General features: G+C 37.7%; 6 protein-coding genes across 10 annotated transcripts; 2 read left to right on the top strand and 4 right to left on the bottom strand.

Moving 5' to 3' along the window:
• Positions 1-577: 577 nt before the first annotated feature.
• LOC106660116 (probable ATP-dependent RNA helicase Dbp73D) lies at positions 578-3,608 on the bottom strand. Its single transcript, XM_014382957.2, has 5 exons — positions 2,925-3,608; positions 2,635-2,847; positions 2,322-2,541; positions 1,810-2,241; positions 578-1,482 (listed from the first exon to the last, which is right to left on the bottom strand). Exons 1-5 carry the CDS (start codon positions 3,475-3,477, stop codon positions 1,125-1,127), a joined length of 1,776 nt encoding a protein of 591 aa, XP_014238443.1. The 5' UTR covers positions 3,478-3,608; the 3' UTR covers positions 578-1,124.
• Positions 3,609-3,859: 251 nt separating this feature from the next.
• Positions 3,860-5,181, bottom strand: LOC106660171 (probable maleylacetoacetate isomerase 2). Its single transcript, XM_014383040.2, has 5 exons — positions 5,092-5,181; positions 4,776-4,827; positions 4,535-4,683; positions 4,245-4,449; positions 3,860-4,166 (listed from the first exon to the last, which is right to left on the bottom strand). Exons 1-5 carry the CDS (start codon positions 5,101-5,103, stop codon positions 3,940-3,942), a joined length of 645 nt encoding a protein of 214 aa, XP_014238526.1. The 5' UTR covers positions 5,104-5,181; the 3' UTR covers positions 3,860-3,939.
• Positions 5,182-5,475: 294 nt separating this feature from the next.
• Positions 5,476-11,544, top strand: LOC106660170 (annexin B9-like). Of its 5 annotated transcripts, none has more exons than XM_023460989.1 (6): positions 5,476-5,559; positions 7,470-7,524; positions 8,887-9,268; positions 9,343-9,669; positions 9,754-9,935; positions 10,099-10,564. In XM_023460989.1, exons 2-6 carry the CDS (start codon positions 7,495-7,497, stop codon positions 10,156-10,158), a joined length of 981 nt encoding a protein of 326 aa, XP_023316757.1. In that variant the 5' UTR covers positions 5,476-5,559; positions 7,470-7,494; the 3' UTR covers positions 10,159-10,564. The 5 variants fall into 5 exon arrangements, with proteins under 5 accessions (XP_023316757.1, XP_014238523.1, XP_023316755.1 ...); XM_014383037.2 differs by lacking the exon at positions 5,476-5,559 and adding an exon at positions 6,726-6,963; XM_023460987.1 differs by lacking the exons at positions 5,476-5,559; positions 7,470-7,524; positions 10,099-10,564 and adding exons at positions 8,403-8,564; positions 11,211-11,544.
• On the bottom strand, positions 11,482-12,553 carry LOC106660173. Its single transcript, XM_014383041.2, has 4 exons — positions 12,173-12,553; positions 11,997-12,080; positions 11,811-11,906; positions 11,482-11,743 (listed from the first exon to the last, which is right to left on the bottom strand). The coding sequence occupies exons 1-4, from the start codon at positions 12,270-12,272 to the stop codon at positions 11,505-11,507; spliced, it is 519 nt and encodes a 172-aa protein (XP_014238527.2). The 5' UTR covers positions 12,273-12,553; the 3' UTR covers positions 11,482-11,504.
• A 94-nt stretch (positions 12,554-12,647) lies between these two features.
• LOC106660169 (dihydroxyacetone phosphate acyltransferase) lies at positions 12,648-16,710 on the bottom strand. The gene is made up of 6 exons (XM_014383036.2): positions 15,077-16,710; positions 14,575-14,985; positions 13,822-14,338; positions 13,463-13,749; positions 13,124-13,374; positions 12,648-13,052 (listed from the first exon to the last, which is right to left on the bottom strand). Exons 1-6 carry the CDS (start codon positions 15,369-15,371, stop codon positions 12,726-12,728), a joined length of 2,088 nt encoding a protein of 695 aa, XP_014238522.1. The 5' UTR covers positions 15,372-16,710; the 3' UTR covers positions 12,648-12,725.
• A 329-nt stretch (positions 16,711-17,039) lies between these two features.
• LOC106660155 (bifunctional glutamate/proline--tRNA ligase) lies at positions 17,040-24,042 on the top strand. The gene is made up of 12 exons (XM_014383015.2): positions 17,040-17,208; positions 17,399-17,581; positions 17,657-18,433; positions 18,507-18,678; positions 18,747-19,602; positions 19,674-19,907; positions 20,201-20,407; positions 20,484-22,580; positions 22,653-23,054; positions 23,113-23,504; positions 23,578-23,721; positions 23,800-24,042. The coding sequence occupies exons 1-12, from the start codon at positions 17,169-17,171 to the stop codon at positions 23,963-23,965; spliced, it is 5,670 nt and encodes a 1,889-aa protein (XP_014238501.2). The 5' UTR covers positions 17,040-17,168; the 3' UTR covers positions 23,966-24,042.
• The last annotated feature ends 390 nt before the right edge of the window (positions 24,043-24,432 follow it).

The following is a 24,432-nucleotide window of genomic DNA, read 5'->3' as shown; positions in this document are numbered from 1 at the left end:
GTAATTACGACCATTCAAAGCTTTTTCTTTTAAAACATTTTTCTTAGCTTGTACCCTTGAATCAGCGGGTTAACTTTGTAAAATATATTTGTACAAATTAAAAAAAAATAAATAAAAAGAAGGAAAACAGTTGAATCTTGCAATTGCATTGACGAAAATGGGGAAAAAATCATTATTTTTGATGTATGAAAAATGCTGGATACAACGAAAAAATATAACAGCGCGGCATACAAACAGTTCTTTGTTTGTTTTTTAACATATCGAATTTGTTAATAAAAAATAATAGCAATAAAGGGGAAAAATTATAAAGAGATGAATGATCTCGCAATGATTATTTTTGTTATATTAATTAAATCGTATCTTGCCTTGGTCAATGCAAACAAAATGCACGACTAGAGCGATATCATAGGTAGTGTAGAACGCGAGAATTTTTTAGTGTTTGTTGAGAAAAAAAAATAGGAAAAATGGCAAAACAGTGAAAAGAGTGTGAAAGCTATTGCAGCTGATGAGAAAAGTGAAGACTATATATAATACTATTAACTTCAAGACAATAAAATGTTATGATCGATGTTAATTGTTCCAGTTTATTTATTGATGAAAATTGATTTACACTGCTTTAAAATTTTCGATTACGGATCAATAGAGATAAAAGGTACATCTTGGATCACATATAAATCTTCAACCCAGGCATGAAATTATGTAATTGGTATAGATATACTTAAATTTATATTTAAAAAAAAAAAAAAAAAAAAATCCGAAGCGATGCCGAAATAAAACACGGCTGCTTTGTCGCCTCGATTATTAATTTACATGCGATCTAGACATTCTTTTTCATCTCTTATAATGCTCCTAATAATGATGATAATGTTGCAGATGATGCTCAAACTTTTTTTTCAACCCCCGACAGAAAATAAAATTTTTATCACTACATGATGAAAGTGCTACTTTTTCACACAGCACAGCGTACGGAAAAATCCTCAAATCGACTTCCTGTACGCTTTGACAACAAAAATATAATACGCAACTGGGACGGTCGTCAATCTCCTGCCCCCGTTGCATAATGTACTATTTCGTCTTCAACGTAGGACCAAAAATATTATTTCAATGGGCATCGAGAACATTTTTTAGTTTCTTTTCGGTCGTTTTACTGCTTTGCCTGACAACTTTTTCTCCTCGTCTTCCAAGTCAAGCTTTTCTTGCAGTTTTTCCAAATGCTTCTTGTAACCCACAGACTCGGCCAATTCATCGAGACTCTCGGTCTCGACCTCTGGTACAGTCTTGCCGACATTACGTAACATCTTGGAGAAATGAGGAATCTGATTGTCTAAAAGAATAGAAACGGCTGTACCAGGAACACCTCCACGTCCAGTTCTGCCAGCACGATGTATGTAGCCCTTGACGTGTTTTGGAAGATCGTAGGAGATCACTAATTTTATTTTAGGAATGTCTAATCCACGAGCTAGAGCGTCAGAACTCACGAGTCTGCAAAAAATATATTATTATATAATACTGGAAAATTTTTCAATTTGACATCACGATGTCCATCTTAAAGTGCAGAAACACATTGGTTCAACATTGATTCATAAGACCAATGCTTTTCTGCGGTTTAGGATGCACAATTTTTTTGCTACACAATAAGTGATCTCAATCCACCTTGAGCTAATACTAGCAATCAGTTCCATGAAGTACGTGAATTATCTTTGAAATTAGACTGAGTTTAGTTTAATTTTATTCACGAACTTCATTGATTAGTATCAACTAAAGGCTAATACAAAATAATCAAATTAAAGATGTTTTTTTTAAACTCACACTTGTAAAGATCCATCTTTGAATTTGTTGAGAGTCTGTTCTCGTTGTTTAGAGCCAAGTTGAGCAGTGAGTTCTCCTACTGTAATTTTCTTTTCTTCACCAAGAAATGCTAAAAGCAGAGCTAAACTGTGAGCAGACTCACAGGAATTTGTGAAAACTAAAGCTTTCTTGTATGCCTTCTTTTTCAAGAGCAAATGATAGGCTGCAAGAGGCTTCTGCATTTGGGAGCTCTGGAAAATTCTCTCAGTCAGTTCACTGGGATTTCCATAGCAGCTAGTGAAATCTTCGTCAAGATTCAAATCTCCATCTAATTCACTCAGATCACCGGCTGCTGATGTATAGAGTATTGGATCATGAAGACAAAAATCGTGAAGATTTTCCGGGTTTAAAGATAAAGTAGCACTTAAAAGAATCTTCTGAGCTGGTAATTTACTGCAATTAAATAATTTTTTAGCTTATATTTTGACATTTTGTTTATAAATGCAATAGAAAAAAAAAAAATTCAATATTACCAATTAAGACCAACAAAAGAGTTATTCACTGTTATCTGTGGAGGTGTAACTTGTAGAGGTGGAAGATATCGCAGCCAATCTGTAGTGCGATCTGCTTCATCGATTACTAAAAATCTTAAAGCTTCTAAGTTAAACCCTTCTGTTTTTTTTATATGATCAATCAAACGCCCTGGTGTAGCAATTACTATGTCAACTTTACTAATATATTCTCCGTTTTCCTCTAGAAAAAAAAATTTTTAATTAAATTTTTAAATTCATAAAGTTTTTTCAAATTGTTTGAAATTCAGTAACAATTAAATTAACAATTTTTTACCTTTTTTCACTAATTTTTCTTGTTCTTCATCAAATGATGAAGCTCCTGTTATTACAGCTACTTTTAAATGAGTGTCTTTAGTATATGTAGTCATAACTTTATACACCTGTGTAGCCAACTCTTGCGTTGGTAACACAATCAGACATCGAACCAACCGAACAAACTTATTTTTAAGTATTTGTATAATTGGTAGAACATAGGACAACGTTTTTCCTATAAACATTACAAGTTTATTAATTGAACATCAAAAAGTTTAGTTATTAACATAAAAGTGAACAGATGTTACATACCACTTCCAGTTGGCATAGATATACATGTATCTCGTGGCCTCATGCCTTGTCTATAATGTTGATGAGTATCAAGTAACCATTTCAATGCAGTTGCTTGAATGGGAAATAATTTATCAAAACCATCATTCTTGAGTTTTGTTATTAGATGCGAGTCCAACAATGGTTCAAAACTGTCAACACTTTCACCTTTACTAAGCTCTGAGTTCACAACTTTTGGATGAGCTATCCAATCTTGCAATACTCTTTTAACTTTCAACTGTTTTGTACTTTGTTTTTTGCCTAAAATTGTAAAGTTTGATAGCACTTTAGCCTTCTTTCCTTCACCTTGTTTTCCTTCGTTCTCTTCAATTGATTTAACATTGTTGTCAGTCTGTGTTTTACTTGCTGGAGCATTAAGATCTTTTTCATTGACCTCATTTTTTTTTGCCTCTTTTTGTTGTTTTTCTCTCTCTGCTGCTCTCGCTGCAATTTGCTGTCTTAACACAGCCAAATGATCCTGCTCGGCACTGACTTCATCTTCAAAGTTTTTAGAAACAAACAAACCCGAACTCATGGTGAATTATTTGACGGTTTCAAATAAATATACTAAATAAAAACACGAGTCACGTGTACGCAGAATTTAAATCTTCTGCTTAGGTTATACTGTAGTTCAAGTGCAACTGAAAATGAACACATGTGGGGGCCCGGCGCGCCAATGCGACGACCACGTGGCTGTCTGTCAATGCGACGAACGACCGCAGAGTCAATATACCCGTCTCTTTTCAACTCTCACGAAAAAAGCCGTCTCCACTCTGCAGCAGAAGTAACTCGAATCGCAGTAAGATGGCGCTGGTACTATTTTTTACTCCGAATTTCATGATTTTCTGATACTCGATGAAGACAAAGGAATACATTTTTTTTTTTATTTGTGAAAATAAGAAATTTTAATGATAAAAAATTGTAATAAATGATTTTAATATATTATGATAAATAATGAAGTAGAAAAAATAGTACAACTGGTACAGTCTTTCTAAGTTTAGTCAGGTTGACAATCGGGCTGTTTGTCCGGATGAGTGGCCAGGAAGGCGGGATGATTGCTCAAATTGCGATCGATCTCGACGATTTTCGGGAACGGCGTCAGATCGACTTTGTATCGGCGTGCGTTGTAGACCTGTGGCACGAGGCAGCAATCGGCCAGAGTGATGTTGTCTCCGTAGCAATAATTGCCATTACTGTTGCTCATGGCGAGTAATTTTTCAAAAGCTGAAATTCATAATTAAGCACAAAGAAAAAATCAAAATTTTCTTCCCGCATTGCATCGTCGGTGGCGCGATAGCTTACCGGTGAAACCGCGAGAGATGAAGTGCTGAGCCCACTCCAAGCGGCGCTCTTTGTCGAGTCGATTGAGCACAGTGACATTCTGAACCGGTTGGATGCCCGCCACGATAACTTGACACATCTCGCGTACTCTCGCCTTTTCTGCAGGATCGGCCGGCAGCAATGGTGGATCGCGTCGCGTCTCGTCCAAGTACTCTATTATGTTGAGCTGAGGATTTTTTTTTTTCAATAAACCGATATAACGATGTATGAGATTTAATTCACAAAAAGTAGTAAAAATTTCGATAGCTCACCGAGTCGATCAAGGTGTGGTTATCGATGTGGAGCGCAGGCACTTGTTGCATCGGATTAATCTTTCGATAATCCTCGCTGTTGTTTTCCCCTCCATTCTTTAACAAGTCGATCGTTCTCGTCTCGTAAGCGATTCCCTTCAAGTTCAAAGCTGCGGGGCAATGTATGAAAGAGATGAAGAAAAAAAAGCTCAGCGACGCTCGCGAATCTACACTGATCAATTTTGAATTGGATTATAATTACCGATTCGGACTCTCCAAGAGCAGGAGCTCCTCCAGTACGAGTACAATATAGGCTGTTGAAAAATTTTGATTATTATTCGAATAAGTCCTTATTAAAAATCGTTATTGAATATCATCGATATGCAAAAAAATGGCCTAACATAGTATTATTATCTTTCCACGCATGAGCTGATCATTTTATCGCGAGTCGAGATTATGTGTATTTATAAATTCAAAGCTCGTCCGTATTCGAGTCGATCAAAAAATCGTGATCAAAATTTCTAATTAATAAAACGTAATAAATGAATCGTTCGTATCGAGGGCCAAAACTAACATACCTTGAGAGACATTTTTCACGAATTTATTTGATCTTCTATATGGGCGAGAGTAGTGACGCTCGAAGCCTTGTTTTTATCACGACGCTGCTCCGTGTACAAATAAAACTTGTGCGACGAGCTACGCGCTGCACAGATATACAGCACCAACTTGTTGAGCTGCTGTTGTGTGTTGTGTTGTGTTGTGTTGCGCTGTGTTTTGTGTGTTTGGCATGTGCAACGCAAAGTAGATAGAAAGAGGAACGACGATTTTTTTCTGCGCGCATTTCTCCGGCTCTCTTTTTTGATCGTTTTTCGCTCAACAAATTCGAACTTTTGCTCCCTCTACATATCAGCGCTCTTTTATTGCGCGAAATTTCAAAGCTGCGGCACTATCGTATAAGAGTGACAGTATATACGAGCGAGTTGCAGTTGTGCACGAGTACTTTTGACGAGGAACGAATCATAGAGCAGTATATTAAATTGAGAAAGGTGAGTCATTTTTCGCAGAGACATATTCATTAAACTATATTTATCTGCAATCGAGCGTATATAGAAAAGAATGCACTATATCGATCGCACCCAGTCTATCTATATAATGCGGGAAAATAGAATTCGTAATTAAAATCCGTCTAGAAGACGCACGTGCGATCACGGAAGCGACGAAAATATATGTACGACTCCTCGTTGTCCATGGACGTGATACATCTCACGCGATGACTGGAAAAACGAAGGATATTTTCATAATCACGTAATCTTCGCGGTTGTGAAAACATCGTCGGAATGAATCACGCGCGAAACTGCTCGCATTTCTTGGATGATTTGCGTACTGTTTTTTAATTTTTATCTTTAAAAAATTTGCACATTGCACGAGCCTCCAAGGAAATACCCAATGGATTATGCTTCTAATTAAGCCGAGTGCATAACGACTGTCCCTCTTCGCGCAACCTAGCTAATCGCAATTTAATAAACTCACGTCGCGTTACTTTTTAAAATAAAAACTTTCAACGTAATTGAATCGATCGCAATGGATTTCGTCTCTGCAAAAGTACATATTATAGTACATAGCGAGCGTAAGTATGTAAAGAGATATAGGTATATGCTTACACAGTCTTAAGGAATACAAAACATCCATATATATCGTCATCGCTCCGTGACGTAGTCCGTCACGGTGTCGCCGCTTTTCCAGACTGTGTACATCCTTGGACGTCTCGACTCGCGCTCGAGCGACGTTACGCTTCATCCATTTATACAACTGCTACGTATATATATATATATTTCTAGATCCAAACATACATCTGCGCTACAAAACCGTGTTTTCATTTGCGAAGTATTATAGAGGTATCGATTCCATTTGCAGATCGAGAGAAAAAAAATACGCGCGTTAAATTTGCCGTTGCGTAGCTTTATATGAATCATAATACATCGGTTGCGTAACTCAACGACGATCGGTATTATTATCACGAAAACAAAACGAAAATCGAGCTGCGTACGGTACACAACGCGATGATGATTTGTCCAAAAGTGAAAGAAACACCTACAGCGAAATCTCCGTGCATCTACTACATCCTATATAGTCACGCAGCGTCATCATCGCGCACAGAGCTCCGCGAAAAAAGAGAAACGAGCTTGTAGTCGTGCTGCGCGGAGTATATAGCGACGAGAGACCGGCGATATAGTATACATACACGTATATGCTTGCGGTACCACACCCGAGCTCTGTAACGCGCTATATGTACGTGGTAACTTCCTCTCGCCGTACGCTCGCTATACTACCACTGGCCCGAAGCCAAGCTGTGCCACTAGCTGCAGTTGAGCTTCGACTCTCCAACCAGCAACATATTATATAGATAATAATACGACGATATATAGTTTGCCTCTGTCTCGCTTGCTTCGGTATACATACTTATTTTCCATCCATACATTGTATTGATTTTTATATTATCTCTATGTATTTGCTCGCATACCGCAGTGACACGATGCGAAGAAATCGGTCGACGAGTTTTAACCCACCCATGGAAGTGCACATGCCTACGGGTATATAATCGAATCGATGTGTGTCAAACTCGAGTTTTTTATTCTCCACAAGCTGTGCGCCACAAAAAAAACTCGCAGAACCGGCGTATGTGTGAAGATTTTTTGCAATTGAGAAAGTGCTGTCACAGAGTTTCGAGAAAATTTAAGGCACACTAAATGAATTTATAACCGTGCATCGTAAACGCGATCGTGAGAAATGCCGACATGTAGAATCGTTACGTACCGGAGAGCACTGCACGCGTCGAGAAACTGCACCCATGCCGCCGCACATATACAAAACTCGTCGACTCGACCTAAATTTATATTTTACTTTTCTACTCTAGTTAAGTCACGTAGAATTACCCAAAAATTTTTACATTTTCCAGACAAAATCCAAAGGAACGCGATATAATGGCAGCTTCGCAGTACTACCACGTCCAGGTCAGTGCTCACATTATAAAATTATAAAATCGCAAACTTAATATTAAATATATCGTAACAAGTGTCATTGCACTCGGCCAGCAGCACGACGCGTCGTGGCGTGACGAGTTAAATATCCTCATTTTGCAATTGATGGATTATGCGTGTCGTCGTTTGGCACAATTGCCGCTATGCACGCCGACAAGTACAGACAATAAATATATGCGCTCGCGCTTATAAGCATCGCCGTATTACATTTATATTGAGTACCATCGAGCATCTATTTAAATCGAGTCTTTTTATTTATTTTGTTTGTGAACGATAGATCTCGAAGTAGAAAAAATAAATTATGCAAAAATCGTCTAGGAAGATTTCGGGATGAATATTTAGCGCGATGCGTTCGAATGACTCACCTGCAGCGCGCGCGCGCCCGATAGAGAAAGGTATAACGAGCTATAGAGGCATTTCATATGTTATTATCTCACACGGCGCGAGCCTATATAGTGTCGGTGCAAAAATGCCATTGACAGGCGATGAAATCACCACCGCGCATAAGGCGCGACGTCGCGCGCATTGTCGTAATAGCGAAATTAAGAATCGATCCTGCCTGCAGCACATCTATAATACACAAACATATATCCTGTCTAGTGTGAAAGGAAGAAAGAGGAGCGTCGAGGTCGCCACAATATATAACATGTATTCCGTTTCGATAATTCAAACTTCTAATCGATGAAAAAAAAATTGTTTTCGTGCAACGAATATCAAAAATTGAAGCGCTGACGATTCGTAATCTACCTCGTCTATTTAATCACGACGTTAAAAATATCCGTGCGCGACGCTACGTACGCACGTACCTACTATGGATATAAATTAATAATTAGCTTTTTCGTAATGCGTGTGTCACCCGATGCATTATGTATTATGTATGCATTCCCACAGCGCTCGCGATCGCCAATATCATCGTATCTGATATTATCTCACTGGGTGAATCCAAAGCATCGAATCGATGTTTTTCCTTTCTCTCTTTTTTCCATTTAAATGCCATACGAGCTCCGCGCGCGGTAAGTGCAGCTATTTGTATAAAGTTGATATACTTGCACATAGACGCGACCTCGGCCGCGTTCGTTTAATGGACTTTTATGAGCATTTCTTCGAAGCGACTACGTTGCAAAGCTCGCGCATCGTTATGTAGCAATTAGATACCGCGTCGAAATAATTCGGTTTTCTGTGCGAGGATCCAAATATCTCGCGGGCCGTGAGCTGTAACATTTGTCGAGATTTAACGATCTCCAGCTCCATAATCTAATGCATAATTCCTTGCAATTACCTGTCCGACTCATCGTTAAACGATCGATCCTCATCTTCCAATCTTTTTCTGCGCAGTGCACGCCGACGGTCTATCCGGCCGATCCCTTCGAGCCCGAGCTCGACGCGGAGCTTCTGCGCAAGGCCATGAAGGGCATGGGCACCGACGAGCGCACCATCATCGACGTCCTCGCCCATCGCGGAGTCGTCCAGCGACTCGAGATCGCCGACAAGTTCAAGACCATGTACGGCAAGGACCTCGTGAGCGAGCTCAAGTCCGAGCTCGGGGGTGACTTCGAGAACGCCGTGCTGGGCCTGATGACGCCCCTGCCCCAGTTCTACGCCAAGGAGCTGCACGACGCCATCAGCGGCGCGGGCACCGACGAGGAGACCATCATCGAGATCCTCGCCTCGCTCAGTAATTACGGCATCAAGACCATCTCGGCCGTCTACAAAGATCGTGAGTTATAAGCTTGATAATTAAACTGTTATTGTTAAAATGTTGGATTTACTTTATGACGCGTGTCTCTGCAGTGTACGGCAACGATCTCGAGAGCGACATCAAGGGCGACACTTCCGGCCACTTCCAGCGGCTGCTGGTCTCGCTGTGCTGCGCCAGTCGCAACGAGGACCCGGACGTCGATCCCGCGGCCGCGACGGCCGACGCCGAGCGCCTCATCGAGGCAGGCGAGGGCTGCTGGGGCACCGACGAGAGCACCTTCAACGCCATCCTCATCACCAAGAGCTTCCCCCACCTCAGGCGGATCTTCGAGGAGTACGAGCGGCTGACCGGCAACAGTATCGAGGACGCCGTCAAGAGCGAGTTCTCCGGACACTTGGAGTCCGGCTATCTCGCCGTTGGTCCGTATATAACTTATCATAAGAACAAGAATATCGATTTCTGAAAGGAAAAGAAAAAGAAAATTGAAAAATATTGTCGAACAGTGAGATGCGCTCGCGACAAGACGACGTACTTCGCCAAGAGATTGAAGCACGCGATGAAGGGCATGGGCACCGACGACAAGACCCTCATGCGCATCATCATCGCTCGCTCGGAAATCGATTTGGGCGACATCAAGGAGGCTTACGAGCAAAAATACGGAACGCAGCTGGCTGCCGATATCGATGTGAGTTACACTATTCATATTAAATTTTTTTTTCCCTCATCTTCTCGAACTTTATTCATTCCTTTTTTTTCTATCCTAACTTGATTCACTTTTAATTTTTCTCAATATATCGTATCACGTCATTCGTGATTAATCACCTTTACGAATTAATGCATACTTTCAGAGCGACTGTTCGGGAGACTACAAGAGACTATTGCTTACTTTGATTGGCCACGAATCATAAATATATAAGTGTAATATACATGCCGCACGTAGATCTGCTTATACTTTATTGTTTGTTATAACCGTTTTACATCGCCTCTAATTCTATATTTATTTTATTCATACATTAAATAAATATTCTGTGTAAGTCAAAGTTGAACTTTGACAATTTATAAAGCATGACCGCCTATATAAATGGTTATTGGATTATTTTCTCTTATTTTTCTCTTACGCATACTTGTAACGATTTTCCGTTGTATAATTGCGATTAACGATTTGTATCTCGTGAAAAAATTTCATGCGTTCGTGCGCCGTATTATTTGCATGTAATCGGTTGAAAATGTATTCTGTTGTATTTTGTGTAAGATCAAGAAGACTGCTAGGATTGTATAGACGAAATAAAAAGTAGAAAGGACAAATTCAAATAATTTTACGTATTATTTTTCTATTTTTCAACAAAATTTTTATTAAAAATATTCATTTATAAATAATTATTTGTCAACAGCATAGAAAAATACCTATTCATTTGTACTTTATAAGTTAAATCTGTTCATTAACGTTGATATTTGGTATTAGAAAAATTTAACTAAAATTAAACTCGCTTTTTTAGTATTAATAATTATACTTTTTCGGAGTAAATGCGTTTAAGATCAATTTGGGTACGCTTTTTTTAACGAAATGGTTTATAAATATTTAATCTAACTTATTGCTGGATAAACATAATCAATCCAGAGAATATTGTCAAATAACGATTAAAAACACTGAAATTGTATTTTCTAATATTTTTGCAGAGCGATTGCGGTGGTGAATTGAAACGACTTCTGATTGCGCTATTGAATTAATTCTAATTTTATGAAGAACACGAATCATCCAAACATTTCAATTAATTTACAATCTGCTCGCATAAAACTGCACAAGTATTTTTATAATACGTTTATAATATTTTTGTCATATCATTAATAAATTCGCCAATTTAAACAAAAAATTGACCTTAATTTTTTTTGTCTATTAGTACTAATTTTTGAATACAATAATGAAATTAGTTAGTACGATTGTTTATCGAACTTTTTGCAGAGTGATGTTGAAGGAGAACGAAAACGTATGCTTATTGGAATGCTGAATTAGAAAATTTTTGAAGATACATCAATACACCTTAGTGAAGTTCAGTGTCTATTTAAAATCAACATCTGTCCAGCTTTCAAATGCAATCGCATAGTTTATTGCATTTACATCATTTGAAGAAGATGCCTAATAAAATTGTCATTTCTTTCTTAATTATAAAAACATAGTATATCAGAAAACAATTAAGTAACAAAAAATCGAATGAATACCTCTATCTGTTATAATCCCAATACTCATACACTATTTTTAAATAGGAACGTTAACTAAATTCCATAATTTTGTATACCAAGCAAGGGGTTTAGGACAATTAATTGCAAAATGTCCTAGATCTATATGTTTTAGTGGTACGACATGGAAGAATTCTATTTCAACTTCTGTATGTCCAGTAAAACACTTATCTTTTATTTCCAAGTCTTCAAAACGAAGGCAAAATTCCATTTCAATTTTCTCTACATGGATTACACAAATTGGTGGTGGATTTCTTGCTAAAATATTATAAATGTATTAGTAAAGAATTAAAATATAATTCAATATAATGATTGAAATTAATACCTGATACAGTCTTATTGAATATAGTTAGATTATTATAAGTTATCGTTGTAGAAATACCATAGTCAGGATCAGGTAAATATGTGAAGTTAGAACATACTTGAAAAAAAAATTTTGGTTAATAATTATCAATATTTAATGTTGTCAAATGTTATTATTTATAAATCAATTTATACAGCCTATACTTACAATTCCCATCAAGTATATCACTTACGTGCACATGAGCACAACAACCACAATCATAATTGATGCATTCACAATCTTTATGACCGGCTGCAAAAAAAAAACAATAAAGATTTTATGTGTAAAGCAAAGAGCGAAGTTTATCTTTCATTCTACTTATTTGAATCATTATTTGTACAAACCTATTGCAGAATCAATTAAAGAATAGGCGTAAAAAGTCCCGAAAACTATCAAAACAGCGACAAATAAGGAACATATGCAGCAGCATGCGCTACGTCTCATCTTGCCAAAAATTTTTAACACAAAACTGTTATAAATAAAGAATGATTATGCCGATTACGTGTCCAACTACGTTTTTTTGAATAAACCCCTAAGGGATTAATAAAAAATTCTTAATTCTTCAAAGAACTTGACCTTGATCACTTGTAAGCAACAATTAATTTGAGAATGCGTGAAGAATGACTGAGAATGTACTTTTTTCTGTTGTTTTGCTCTTTGTTCGCGCGCGATACGTAAATATAGACGACTACTGAGAGTTTGAGAACCCGGCCGGTCGACGGTCTCTATATTTCAAAATTTGACACTGTTTTATCGATCGAACAAAGTGCTATTTTAAAATTGTGAAATAAATAAAAATAAAAAGACAGATTTTTAATATTTATGTAACAATAAAAATTTATTGCAATTTATAAGATACAATAAATGAACATGACTTAGAGAATGAAACTAGGGTAATTACAGTTTAGCCTGGAGATTTAAAATCTCCTCTGGAATGAGTGAGGGAAAAGCATTCAAATATGATCCGTTCGAACATTGTCCTAACATATTATCTAGCTCAACAACAATTGATACTAGATTTTCTTTGTTTGGTTTGTAAAACTGATTTTCATCAAGGGTAACGTGTCCACACTTAACAAGACTAGATAATATAGCTGGATAAACATCCAAAGCAAGAGTGTACGGATGTCTACTTAATTCAGTTGCATGATACAACGATTCTTCCATTAATTTTTGGCATTCTATCACGATGGTTTTTTGTAATAAGTTATGCACATTACACCACTAAAAATTAATAAAATAAACCATTTAGTTTTCCAAAAATAATATTAATTTTTAAAAAGGCAATAACTCACCTCTATCAAAACTTTACAAATATTTTGTAAACATCCTACAAATGGCAAGATTAAAATACTCAAAATTAAATTTAATCGATTTTTGTTATCAATAGCATTTTCATCAAAAGGTTGTATATAAATATCTTGAGATAAAAATTCAGTCATCATCTCTCCTTCTTTTTGTATGTCCGATTCATTTAAATTTGTGGGCAAAGCAAATTCTCCACTCAAAAGAGATCTCAACATTATATAATTTTTCAATACTAAATCTGAAAAAAAAAGTTCAATTACATCTTTTTTATGACTCTCTTTTTAAAATAGTAATTTCATATGACTAATGATATAAGAAAATTGTACCTTTTTGAGATGTTAGTATACAAAACGCTGCCATTGCTGGTCTACTTAAATATGCAAAAACAGGATTGACGTATATCATTATATTGATTACTGGTATAGCTAATTTCAAAGTTGTTTCTTTCAATGAGTATCCTTTAATACTTTTTGATTGAATACCTCCAATGTGTCTATCTTTAATTTTTATATTTTGATCTGAATCAATTCCTAGTAAGTCTTTATGATTTTGTAAAGAATTTAATACTTCATATTTGTCAATATCTTCTTTCATACTTTCAGGTGTAGGTGCACTAAAACAAAATTTATTTTTATTTTTATTAAAAATTTGGTAAATTATGAGAGATATTTTCTTTTGAACTTACTTTACAGCTGTAGGATTAAAATTAATTTGAAATTTTTCTATTAAAATTTGTTTCAGCCACTTATAATCAAGAATTAAATTATCCACAGAATAAAAATCTTTTGGATTTGTATATACTCTGTTATTGAATAACAATGCAACAAGATTAAATGGCAATAAGATGGTATTTTGTTTATGGCATTCAATAATATCATAAGCCAATTTTGTAGTGATTTCGTGTGGTAACTTTTTTTCTGGTCTGCAAACATTTTCAAACCTCACTTGATGAGTAATGTAATCACCAGCTCTTATTGGTGTTCCAAATTTGAAAAATACATTTCCATAAGCAAGAGGTTCTTTAAGTATTGACAATGAACGAAATAGCCCAGAAGTAGTTTCTGGAGGTTTTGGAACTCCTAAAAGCTCATAGGCAAATAAACGCTCTTCTAATGGCTTGTCATATGAAATGCTGACAGGAATAAATGTTATTTCTGGCACTTGACTGAGATACAAAGATTCCAAAATCATAGACAATAAACCTAAAAATTCAAATTCAATAATTAAATTTATAAAAATTCATTTGACATAAAAGCTAGAATCATTCTCAATTGTCGTAATATTTTAATAAGATATTGAAATAAGTCAAAAATCATTTTATCTTATCTCCAGATTACAAAGCTGTCAGTATAACAACAATCATTTATTTTATCAGAAGAAGAGTGCAAAGATAAAAATACGTGTTGAAAAGTAGAATATAGAAATATTGAGAACTTACCATATTTAGGAGTTAATGTCTTTTGACTACGACTCCTTGTTCCTTCAATAAAAAATTCTATGGCTCTGTCACTGTGTGCGACTAATGTACTAATATAAGCTTTAAATATATGCTTGTAAAATGGATCATTGGAAAAAGTCCTTCTCATATAAAAAGCACCTAATTTCCTCAACATTTCTCCAACATATTTCATGTGGTAAAAATCCATTCCACTAGCAATATTGGGTATTGTCATGTCGTAGGTAAAAAATAAATATGATAACAAAATGAAATCCATGTAACTTCTATGGGTAGGCACAAAAACAAACTGTGAAACATTCTTGCGCATTTCATTCTTTACATGAATAAGCATATCGTCGTTCAATCTAATACTAACTAGTATCCTTTTCAATATTTTTGATAGTATAAGAGCTGTAAGGTAAATAAATTGAAACAAAAATGATCAATCATCAATTAAAATAAAGTTTACTGCTTAATTAATTCATAAAAGACATTTACTCACCTAGCCATCTGACTGTTGGCATATGCATTTTTCCAGCTATTTCTTCAATAATTAGTCGAGCTTCATTTTGAACAACAGTCAATGGAACATTCTTTTGACGTGCCATAACGTTAAGGGCAAGTTCTACATTTTGATTCTCCAAAACATGGTCGATAATTTCTTTTCTGGAGTATATCCAACCACCAGACCTTTTATAAGCTGGTTGAAGCTGCAAGCTTCTTGATGCCCAAAGGAAATCATAAGTTTTCCTCCTTTCTGTAAGCACATCCGTGAACTTTTCATTTTCTTCCTTCATGTTTGTTTTCTATTGCTGATCAATAAACAAAGAAAATACTGTTGCTCAAATGGATACTATCCTTTGCATCCTTTATCGACTAAAAGTAATAACACACTGGCAAGATATCTTGACGTACTCTCTGCCAAGCCTCATCACTATTATTATGCAAATGCGGTGTGTGTTTTTGAGAAAATTCACATGTAAAATGACTTCTTAATTCAATAACAGCTGACCTCGACAACGTTGGTTTCTCGCACATTCATAAATCTATTCGTGTACGCTCCTGCCTGAATAATTTTCAAAGCTTATAGCTTAGATCAAATAAAACGGCCACTCGCGAGTGTTGCGGCCTGTCGCGGTGTATATAATACTGAGCAAATATCGATGAAGCATCTTGTGGCCTCTCTCTTACTCTTGACTAGGCAATACGTGTTACGCGTCCTACGTGGATACGTGTCGGTACATATCGAGTATATTCTAGCAAATAATCTTTGGATTTGTAATTGCACTCGGTGATCGCTCACACATGCACTTGCATATTTCGCTCGCCTCCTCTCAAGATAAGAAAAGCAACACAGTATATAATGTGCCGTCGAGCAGCGGCTTTCGTGTAGTATGCGCGTGCCTGTGGACTATAAAACTGCGATATCACGAGGGCACAAGTGCAATGTAATCCCTTTTTTTTATGCTAAAAACATTGCAATTGCGCTATTACATTCTACGCGACACCGGCAATAAATGTCTTGTGTACATACGAGCTAGCAGGTACGACAGTGCTGTGAGTCAGGTATTGCATCGGCTCTCCGTACACTTGGAGCTATAGCAAATGTCACCTTCGGTAGATTTTCAGCTCTAAATCAAATAATTACTTCAAGTTCTTCGAAACGTATATATGTTCTATCGACCAATTCACGGCTAAGCTTTTTATAAGGTGTGTACATACACACGCCGCTGCAGTAGACGCAAGCTTGACAAGTGCTTATAGCTCTACGGCAATATAGATCTGCTATGGTTGGAAAGCTATATGCAACGCTAAGAAATTGTAGTACGCGTACGTCCACCTACATATCGTAGTACAAATGATACGACCGCCTCTATAATACACCCTTATTTCGAGAGCAGAACGCCGAGCGACGAGGGTTTATATTACGTACACACGTAACTTGCAAGCTCAGCTCTGCGCATGATCTATAATATCACCCCGTGCAGTGCAGAAGTGCAACTGCACAAAACAGTACTAGCGACGCCGTGATCCCCTTATACACTTGCATAACGCACGATTTTAGCACGTAACGTAATCACTGGGGCACACGATGGTCGGTGTAACAAATATTACAAAAGCTCTCGAGAGCCCTACTCTGTGCAGCCCCGATCGTCTGTCTGCAATTTGCTGCACCTGCAGCGAAGCAGTCGACGCTCGCGCTGGACTTGCTTCGCACGATGTGCGGGGCTTTTCGCAATCCGAGTTTTCTACGTTCGGTCTTATGACAGCACTCGACTGCTCTTCATGCACGTTTTAGTGGGGTCCTCTTACTGTCAAATATTCAACGAATCTCTCCACGAATGACGTCAGATTTAAGCGCCGCATGTTTCAAGAATAGCGGCGAATTGGGTGAATAAACCCGTCTCGGCTCTGCTGTGCGGTGCAATACGGTATACGATACTTAAAATACTGGAAAAGGAAACAACGTGTGCTCGAAGAATTCGACACAAGTTCTAACCTACGGTTCGGCAAAACTCGATATCTGTGTTTTTTTGGGTGATAGTAAATAGTAAATATTTTATTATCGTCCGAGAGGATATCTCTCTGCCAAAATGGTGAAAATCATCATCAATGAAACTAATCGTCCAGTAGGTTAGTACATTTATCTCGATATTCTTTGATTCTTATAGTGCAATATGTGGCTATTATTATTACGTTATTATAAACAATGAATTCCATTCAATTGTTTTTGATGTATGAAAACATCATCTTCAATTATTGTGCAAAGTTAACGTAATTGTTTTATGAATTTTTATAAATGAAAATAAATTCAATATTGCAGGAGCTCTTATTACTTTGGAATTATTGGCATCGAAGTTAGCTGGAAGTGTCGAAGTCACTTTCTCCAAAGATTTTGCACCAAACGAGAAGTTAAAATTCATTGCCAATGACGGTTCTGATTTGGGAAATAGAAGTTGTGATGTTGCTCGATACTTAGCCAGATCAAAGGCTCCTGAACTTTATGGTAAATTTAACTTATTCTTCAAACGAAATAAGATTTTTTATGAGTGCAGAACAATAATGAAAATTTAAATTACAGCTTGCCAAGATCCTTTTGAAACCACTGAAGTTGATCACTGGCTTATGTATGCTGAAAAACCCTATAATAATGCATATAATTCTGAAAAAGCATTGGCATACTTGGAAAAAGCTCTTGCAACCAGAACCTGGCTAGTAGCTAAAAAATTCACTATTGCTGACATCTGTATGTTTTCAAAAATTCACAGCGAATTTGACATTGATACGCTTACAGAAAAATACCCTAATATTGCTAGATGGTACAAACTGATAGCCTCTATGCCTGAAGTTGAAAAATGCTTGAGTTCACTGCCTGGTGCAAAACCAAAATCTAAGCCTGTAGTAAGAGTAGGTGGCAAAAGTAGAGCTGAAGCTCAAAAGAATGCTAAGTCTTCCAACAAAGAGCAAGCCAAATTTGTTGAACTGCCTGGTGCAGAAATGGGAAAAGTTATTGTACGTTTTCCTCCAGAAGCTAGTGGATACTTGCACATTGGTCACGCTAAAGCAGCTCTTCTAAATCAGTATTATGCTCAGACTTTCCAAGGTCAGCTTATCATGAGATTTGATGATACAAATCCTGCTAAGGAAAATGTTGAGTTTGAACAAGCCATTTTAGAAGATCTTAAAATGCTTGAAATTAAGCCAGATAGATTTACTCATTCATCTGATTACTTTGATCTGATGTTAGAATACTGTGAAAAATTATTGAAGGCAGGTAAAGCTTATGTTGATAATACTCCAGCAGCAGAGATGAAAGAGCTCCGTGATCAAAAGTTACCATCAGCAAATAGAAATAACTGTGAGTTGAAATTTCTATTCAATTAAATTTTGTTCAAAATTGTATTACTTATTCATTATTTCCAATTATCTAGCTATTGAGAAAAATTTAGAGATGTGGAAAGAAATGGTCAAGGGTTCACCAAAAGGTCAAGAATGCTGTGTGAGAGCCAAAATTGACCACGAATCTGCCAATGGTTGCATGCGTGATCCAACCATCTACAGATGTAAACCAGAACCTCACCCAAGGACTGGCACCAAATACAAGTAACGTCTTGTCCTTTATTCATTTATTTTTAACAAGCTTTTCTTTAATAAAGCAATAATTCTTTAAGGGTTTACCCAACTTACGATTTTGCGTGCCCCATCGTCGACGCAGTAGAAAATGTTACGCACACGTTGCGAACAACTGAGTACCATGATCGGGACGAACAATTTTACTGGTTCATCGAACATCTTGGTCTTAACCGTCCTCACATTTATGAATATTCTCGTTTGAATATGACCAACACCGTCTTATCAAAGCGTAAATTGACTTGGTTCGTGGCTGAAGGTTTAGTTGATGGTTGGGATGATCCACGATTCCCAACTGTGCGAGGTATTTTGCGTCGGGGTATGACGGTCGAGGGTTTAAAACAATTCATCATCGCCCAAGGCAGTTCGAGATCGGTAGTATTTATGGAATGGGATAAAATTTGGGCATTCAACAAAAAAGTGATCGATCCAGTTGCATTTAGGTATACTGCCTTAACAGCCGGCGAAACGGTAGTAGTAAACGTAAAAGGAGCTGAGGCAGGTGTCCTCACTGTTAACAATCATCCCAAAGACCCATCAAAAGGAACCAAACAAGTGCGAATTGGCCCACAAATCTTAATCGAAGCCAAAGATGCACTAGAACTTAAAGAAGGCAGCAATGCTACATTTATCAACTGGGGAAATCTAATGATTGAAAAGATTAACAAAGAAAATGACAAAATTGTCTCTGTTAACGCTTCTCTAAATCTTGATAACAAAGATTTCAAAAACACCGTCAAATTAACGTGGATCATCGCCGATGAGCCTACGGATGTTTATAAAAAACCTGAATCTACGACGATACCCTGTTACACCGTCTACTTCGAACACATCATAACGAAACCAGTATTAGCAAAGGACGATGACTTCAAAGATTTCATCGCCAAAGATACTAGGGTAAATATTCTTGTGCGTATGGTCACGTAAAATTTTTTCTAAATATTAAAAATATTTTTCGAATTTTACAGAGAGAAGTCGAAATGGTCGGTGAGCCCGAACTTCGACGCGTGAAACAGGGAGAAATTATCGAGCTTCAAAGAAAAGGTTTCTTCAGGTGTGATGTACCTTATGGAGGTCCAAGCCCTTACTCTAACAGGGTACAACCACTAATATTGTTCCACATACCTGATGGGCGCAGCTCCGGCACTGCATCAGCTGCAGTCGACAAAGCCTCCGCCAAAGACTCTAAAAAGTCTAAAGAGGTAATTTTTCAAAATCTTACTAAAATTTAAGCGTTTTGAAATAACTTGATTGATTACATGCTTATGATTATACAATGAAAGAGAAAGTGGGGCAGGAGTGATTGGGAGTTCTCCCACTCTGTCTCACCTACATTCGCGTTGAATTTTGAATGACCTTTCTCCTTTCGCCAAAAATCAGGGACTTTTATCGTACATTCACATTACGCGCGCCATACACGTACACAAGCAAATTTATTTTTAATCCGTGTAAAATATTTTCTTTAACTAAAAATAAATTTTTACTTATTTAACAGAGCTCTTCATCAACAAAATCAGCTGTTGAGTTACATAGCCAAGTTACTGCTCAAGGTAACAAGGTCAGAGATCTCAAAACTGCTAAAGCTGCCAAGGCTGAAATTGACGCAGCTGTAAAGGAATTGTTGGCTTTAAAAGCCCAGTTTAAATCCGTTACTGGACAAGATTACAATGCCAATGCACCACCTGCTGCCGCGACAAGTGCTGTAAGTATTTTAAGAAACATTGATATTTATATTATTGTAATAAAACATTCACATCTATTTTTAATTTGAATTACAGGTTGTAAGCGACAAACCAAACGCCGCTGCTCTGAATGAATCGATAATCGCGCAAGGTAACAAAGTCAGAGATTTGAAATCTGCCAAAGCGGCCAAACCTGAAATTGACGCTGCCGTCAAAACTCTTCTTAGTCTGGAAGCTGATTACAAATCGGCTACTGGCCAAGACTGGAAGCCTGGCACAGTACCACCTGCAGCTGCTCCTAAAGTCGAGGTTGCTAAAAGCACATCATCAGGTGATGGTTCAGCGGCTGAAATAAACGAAAAAATTGTAGCTCAAGGCAATAAAGTCAGAGATTTGAAATCCGCTAAAGCCGCCAAACCTGAAATTGACGCCGCAGTCAAAACCCTTCTTAGCCTCAAAGCTGATTACAAATCGGCTACTGGCCAAGACTGGAAGCCTGGCACAGTACCACCTGCAGCTGCTCCTAAAGTCGAGGTTGCTAAAAGCACATCATCAGGTGGTGGTTCAGCGGCTGAAATAAACGAAAAAATTGTAGCTCAAGGCAATAAAGTCAGAGATTTGAAATCCGCTAAAGCTGCCAAACCTGAAATTGACGCTGCTGTCAAAACTCTTCTGAGTCTCAAAGCTGATTACAAATCGGCTACTGGCCAAGACTGGAAACCTGGCACAGTACCACCGGCATCTGCTCCTAAAATTGAGACTGCTACAAGCATTTCGTCAGGTAGTGGATCAGCTGCTGCTATCAATGAAAAGATTGTGGCTCAAGGCAATAAAGTAAGAGACTTAAAAGCTGCCAAAGCAGGAAAAGCCGAAATCGACACCGAAGTCAAGACTCTTTTGAGCCTGAAAGCTGAATACAAATCAGCTACTGGTCAAGATTGGAAGCCTGGCGCAGTACCACCAGCTACCCCTAAAGTAGAAGTTGCTCCCAAAAGTGAGCCTGCTTCTTCAGCAAGTGGATCAGCTGCTGCCATCAATGAAAAGATTGTAGCTCAGGGCAACAAAGTGCGAGACTTGAAAGCTGCCAAAGCAGGAAAAGCCGAAATCGACGCTGAAGTCAAAACTCTTTTGAACCTGAAAGCAGAATATAGAGCAGCCACTGGACAAGATTGGAAACCAGGTATGGCTCCTACAGCTGCCCCTAAAGTCGAAGCGGCTCCAAAGAGTGAGCCAGCACCCTCTACTGGTGGATCTGCTGCTGCCATCAATGACAAAATTGTTGCCCAAGGTAATAAGGTACGCGACCTCAAAGCAGCTAAAGCAGGAAAAGCTGAAATCGACGCGGAAGTAAAAACTCTTCTGAGTCTCAAGGCTGAATATAAGTCAGCTACGGGTCAAGATTGGAAACCAGGCACTGTAGCTCCTGCGGATACTAAAGTAGAAGCTGCTCCAAAGAGTGAGCCAGCATCATCTGGTAATGGACCTGCTGCTACCATCAATGATAAAATCGTTGCCCAAGGTAATAAGGTTCGCGACCTCAAAGCAGCTAAAGCCGGAAAAGCTGAAATCGACGCGGAAGTAAAAACTCTTCTGAGCCTCAAGGCTGAATACAAATCAGCTACTGGTCAAGATTGGAAACCAAGCACAGCATCTTCTTCGTCTGCCCAAGCTCCAGCTAAGAGTGAAGCTCCAAAGAAGGAAGCTGAACAGTCGAAGAAAAAAGCTAAGGCCAACAAAAAAGCTGAAGTGAAAGAAGAAGTTAGCAAAACTGGAACGAGGCTTGGCTTGGAGGCGAAGAAACTTGAAAACTTGCCAGATTGGTATTCACAAGTCATTACCAAAGGTGAAATGATCGAGTACTACGACGTTTCTGGTTGTTACATCCTCAGACCATGGAGTTACGCCATTTGGGACGTCATAAAGGATTTCTTCGATCGGGAAATCAAGAAACTTGGAGTACAAAACTGCTACTTCCCAATTTTCGTCAGTAAAACCGTACTGGAAAAAGAGAAGACTCACATAGCCGATTTTGCTCCAGAAGTTGCCTGGGTCACCAAGAGCGGCGAATCCGATCTGGCCGAACACATTGCCATCCGTCCGACCTCTGAAACCGTCATGTACCCCGCTTATGCCAAATGGCTTAAATCGCACAGAGATCTGCCACTCAAACTTAACCAGTGGAACAATGTTGTGGTAAGTGAATACGATTCTTTTCAATTAGAAAAAATTCATAATATAAATTAATGAAAATTTCTGTTTCTTCAGAGATGGGAATTCAAACATCCTCAACCATTCCTGCGCACGAGGGAGTTCTTATGGCAAGAAGGTCACACAGCGTTTGCGACTAAAGCCGAGGCTGACGAGGAGGTGCTACAAATTTTAGATTTGTACGCGCGTATTTACGAGGAATACTTGGCCATACCCGTAGTCAAGGGTCGCAAGACTGAAAAAGAAAAATTCGCTGGTGGTGACTACACCACAACGGTCGAAGCATTTATATCGGCAAGTGGACGTGCAATTCAAGGCGGTACGAGTCATCACTTGGGTCAAAACTTCTCGAAAATGTTTGACATTCAGGTCGAAGGTACTCAAGAGGGTAGCGAAAAGATATTCGTGTATCAGAACTCTTGGGGTCTTACAACACGAACGATTGGAGTTATGATTATGGTAAGTTTAACTTATCAAAATTATGAATCATATCCGCTAATCTTAACTTTTTTTCAAGGTTCACGGAGATGACAAAGGTCTTGTTCTTCCTCCTAAAGTAGCTAGCATTCAAGCGGTAATTGTTCCTTGCGGTATAACTGCCTCTACAACCGAAGAGCAGAAAAACAAACTCATGTCTGAGTGCAATATATTAGAAAACGAACTCAAAAAAGATGACGTGATGAGAATAAAGGGTGACTACAGAGACAATTACAGTCCTGGCTGGAAATTCAATCACTGGGAGCTCAAGGGTGTACCAGTCAGAATTGAATTGGGACCTAAAGACTTGGAAAAGGGACAAGTAACCTTTGTTAGAAGAGATACAGCTGAACGAACAACTGCTAAGAGGAGTGAAGCTTATTCCATGCTTTTGAAATTGCTGGATGATATTCAAATGAGCTTGTTTGAAAAGTACATTTTGTTTTGCATAACTGTAGTTTTTCTTTGTAAAATGCAGCACTACTAATGAATATATTTTTTATAGAGCAAAAATGGATTTGAAACAGCACACAAAGCAAACCCATGACTGGAATGAATTCTGTAGCTACCTTGACGAAAAGAATGTCATTCTTGCTCCATTCTGTGGTAGAATAGAATGTGAAGAAAAGATAAAGGCTGACAGTGCAAGGTACTTTAAAAAATCAACTTCTTATACTTCAAAAATATAGCATACGTTTTTTTCTCATAAAAAATTTTCTAAATCCAGATCCGATGAAGCTGACGACGGTGCTCCAGCTATGGGCGCTAAAGGATTGTGTATACCATTCAATCAACCTGATGGATCTGCGGAAAACATCAAATCTTTGAAATGCATTCACAACAGCTGCTCTGAGACACCAAAGTTTTATACTCTGTTTGGTCGTAGTTACTAAATGATTAGATACAATTTTATTCATGTTGAATTTGAAATGAAACAATGTAACATAAAATATTTTACAAATGCTTTTTTAATTTCAAATTAAAAAAGCATAAAACGCACTTTTTGAAAGACTCAATAAAAATAATTATTTTATAATTAATTAAAACCATGAGTTTTCATTTCATTGAAAGTACATCGTAATTATTAATTTTATTGTTAATATTATAATTATTATCGCCTTATAATTGAAATCTCTTGAGGCTAATAATACCCATGCTTTAAATTCAGTGTTTGGATAAGTGGCACTCACCAAAAAACCGTACTGTTACCCCAAATCTTTCGGCATAGTTGTCACTTTTCCGAAAACGGCTCGAATTTGACAGAAATACGAAAAAGTGAGAAAAAATATATGAAATTAAATATGTGGTCGATCATGTGCGCCGCCAACAATGTTTCTATCTCACTCCCTCTTGCGAGCAT

The sequence above is a fragment of the Trichogramma pretiosum genome, unplaced genomic scaffold (genome assembly GCF_000599845.2).
Source record: "Trichogramma pretiosum strain Unisexual culture from Peru unplaced genomic scaffold, Tpre_2.0 scaffold18, whole genome shotgun sequence".
Classification (NCBI taxonomy): Eukaryota; Metazoa; Arthropoda; class Insecta; order Hymenoptera; family Trichogrammatidae; genus Trichogramma; species Trichogramma pretiosum.
The sequence above is the reverse complement of the archived record's forward strand: the minus strand, read 5'-3'. Positions and strand labels throughout refer to the sequence as shown.

What these genes read in the sequence shown, in the direction of transcription:
- LOC106660116 (XM_014382957.2), bottom strand. Translation starts at nt 3,477, where the DNA reads ATGAGTTCGGGTTTGTTTGTTTCTAAAAACTTTGAAGATGAAGTCAGT. An exon ending in AGAAAAATTAGTGAAAAAAG is followed by an intron (nt 2,542 to 2,634) that starts GTAAAAAATTGT and finishes TTTTTTTTCTAG; the next exon opens with AGGAAAACGGAGAATATATT. An exon ending in AAAGATGGATCTTTACAAGT is followed by an intron (nt 1,483 to 1,809) that starts GTGAGTTTAAAA and finishes TATTTTTTGCAG; the next exon opens with ACTCGTGAGTTCTGACGCTC.
- LOC106660171 (XM_014383040.2), bottom strand. An exon ending in ACCACACCTTGATCGACTCG is followed by an intron (nt 4,450 to 4,534) that starts GTGAGCTATCGA and finishes AAAAATCCTCAG; the next exon opens with CTCAACATAATAGAGTACTT. An exon ending in CATCTCTCGCGGTTTCACCG is followed by an intron (nt 4,167 to 4,244) that starts GTAAGCTATCGC and finishes TATGAATTTCAG; the next exon opens with CTTTTGAAAAATTACTCGCC.
- LOC106660170 (XM_023460986.1), top strand. Translation starts at nt 8,418, where the DNA reads ATGTATTATGTATGCATTCCCACAGCGCTCGCGATCGCCAATATCATC. An exon ending in GTCCGGCTATCTCGCCGTTG is followed by an intron (nt 9,670 to 9,753) that starts GTCCGTATATAA and finishes ATTGTCGAACAG; the next exon opens with TGAGATGCGCTCGCGACAAG. An exon ending in AGCTGGCTGCCGATATCGAT is followed by an intron (nt 9,936 to 10,098) that starts GTGAGTTACACT and finishes GCATACTTTCAG; the next exon opens with AGCGACTGTTCGGGAGACTA.
- LOC106660173 (XM_014383041.2), bottom strand. Translation starts at nt 12,272, where the DNA reads ATGAGACGTAGCGCATGCTGCTGCATATGTTCCTTATTTGTCGCTGTT. An exon ending in TTTAATTGATTCTGCAATAG is followed by an intron (nt 12,081 to 12,172) that starts GTTTGTACAAAT and finishes TTTTTTTTGCAG; the next exon opens with CCGGTCATAAAGATTGTGAA. An exon ending in TGATATACTTGATGGGAATT is followed by an intron (nt 11,907 to 11,996) that starts GTAAGTATAGGC and finishes TTTTTTTTCAAG; the next exon opens with TATGTTCTAACTTCACATAT.
- LOC106660169 (XM_014383036.2), bottom strand. Translation starts at nt 15,371, where the DNA reads ATGAAGGAAGAAAATGAAAAGTTCACGGATGTGCTTACAGAAAGGAGG. An exon ending in GCCAACAGTCAGATGGCTAG is followed by an intron (nt 14,986 to 15,076) that starts GTGAGTAAATGT and finishes TTTACCTTACAG; the next exon opens with CTCTTATACTATCAAAAATA. An exon ending in TTTAATCCTACAGCTGTAAA is followed by an intron (nt 13,750 to 13,821) that starts GTAAGTTCAAAA and finishes ATTTTGTTTTAG; the next exon opens with TGCACCTACACCTGAAAGTA.
- LOC106660155 (XM_014383015.2), top strand. Translation starts at nt 17,169, where the DNA reads ATGGTGAAAATCATCATCAATGAAACTAATCGTCCAGTAG. An exon ending in ATCAGCAAATAGAAATAACT is followed by an intron (nt 18,434 to 18,506) that starts GTGAGTTGAAAT and finishes CCAATTATCTAG; the next exon opens with CTATTGAGAAAAATTTAGAG. An exon ending in ATAAAGGCTGACAGTGCAAG is followed by an intron (nt 23,722 to 23,799) that starts GTACTTTAAAAA and finishes TTCTAAATCCAG; the next exon opens with ATCCGATGAAGCTGACGACG.